Genomic DNA, 226 nt, shown 5'->3' on the forward strand with positions numbered 1-226 from the left:
GCTTTTCTGTGCCACCCACCCGGTCCTTGGCTGCGAGCTCCGCCCCTTGACCCATAAGTAGGGCCACCATGTTATAATGCCCATGGCTAGCTGCTATGTGTAGTCCTGTCCGTCCGCGTTTGTCCGTCTTGGCTACCTGTAGGAGGGACAAGAACGTCAGGATTTATTAAAGTTGAGGTATTTTATTGATGCTGAAATGTGGGTGTTACTTTCATTTGGTTAGGTG

The 226-nt window shown here is 50.0% G+C and overlaps 1 protein-coding gene across 1 annotated transcript in view; it reads right to left on the minus strand.

Moving 5' to 3' along the window:
• LOC119588969 (serine/threonine-protein phosphatase 6 regulatory ankyrin repeat subunit B-like) overlaps nucleotides 1-226 on the minus strand; it is a gene marked incomplete in the record, with an annotated part of 103883 nt that overhangs the window by 17731 nt on the left and 85926 nt on the right. Inside the window, 1 exon segment of the mRNA XM_037937576.1 lies at nucleotides 20-136. Coding sequence (XP_037793504.1) covers nucleotides 20-136 — 117 coding nt within the window.

The sequence above is a fragment of the Penaeus monodon genome, chromosome 24, assembly GCF_015228065.2.
Source record: "Penaeus monodon isolate SGIC_2016 chromosome 24, NSTDA_Pmon_1, whole genome shotgun sequence".
Classification (NCBI taxonomy): domain Eukaryota; kingdom Metazoa; phylum Arthropoda; class Malacostraca; order Decapoda; family Penaeidae; genus Penaeus; species Penaeus monodon.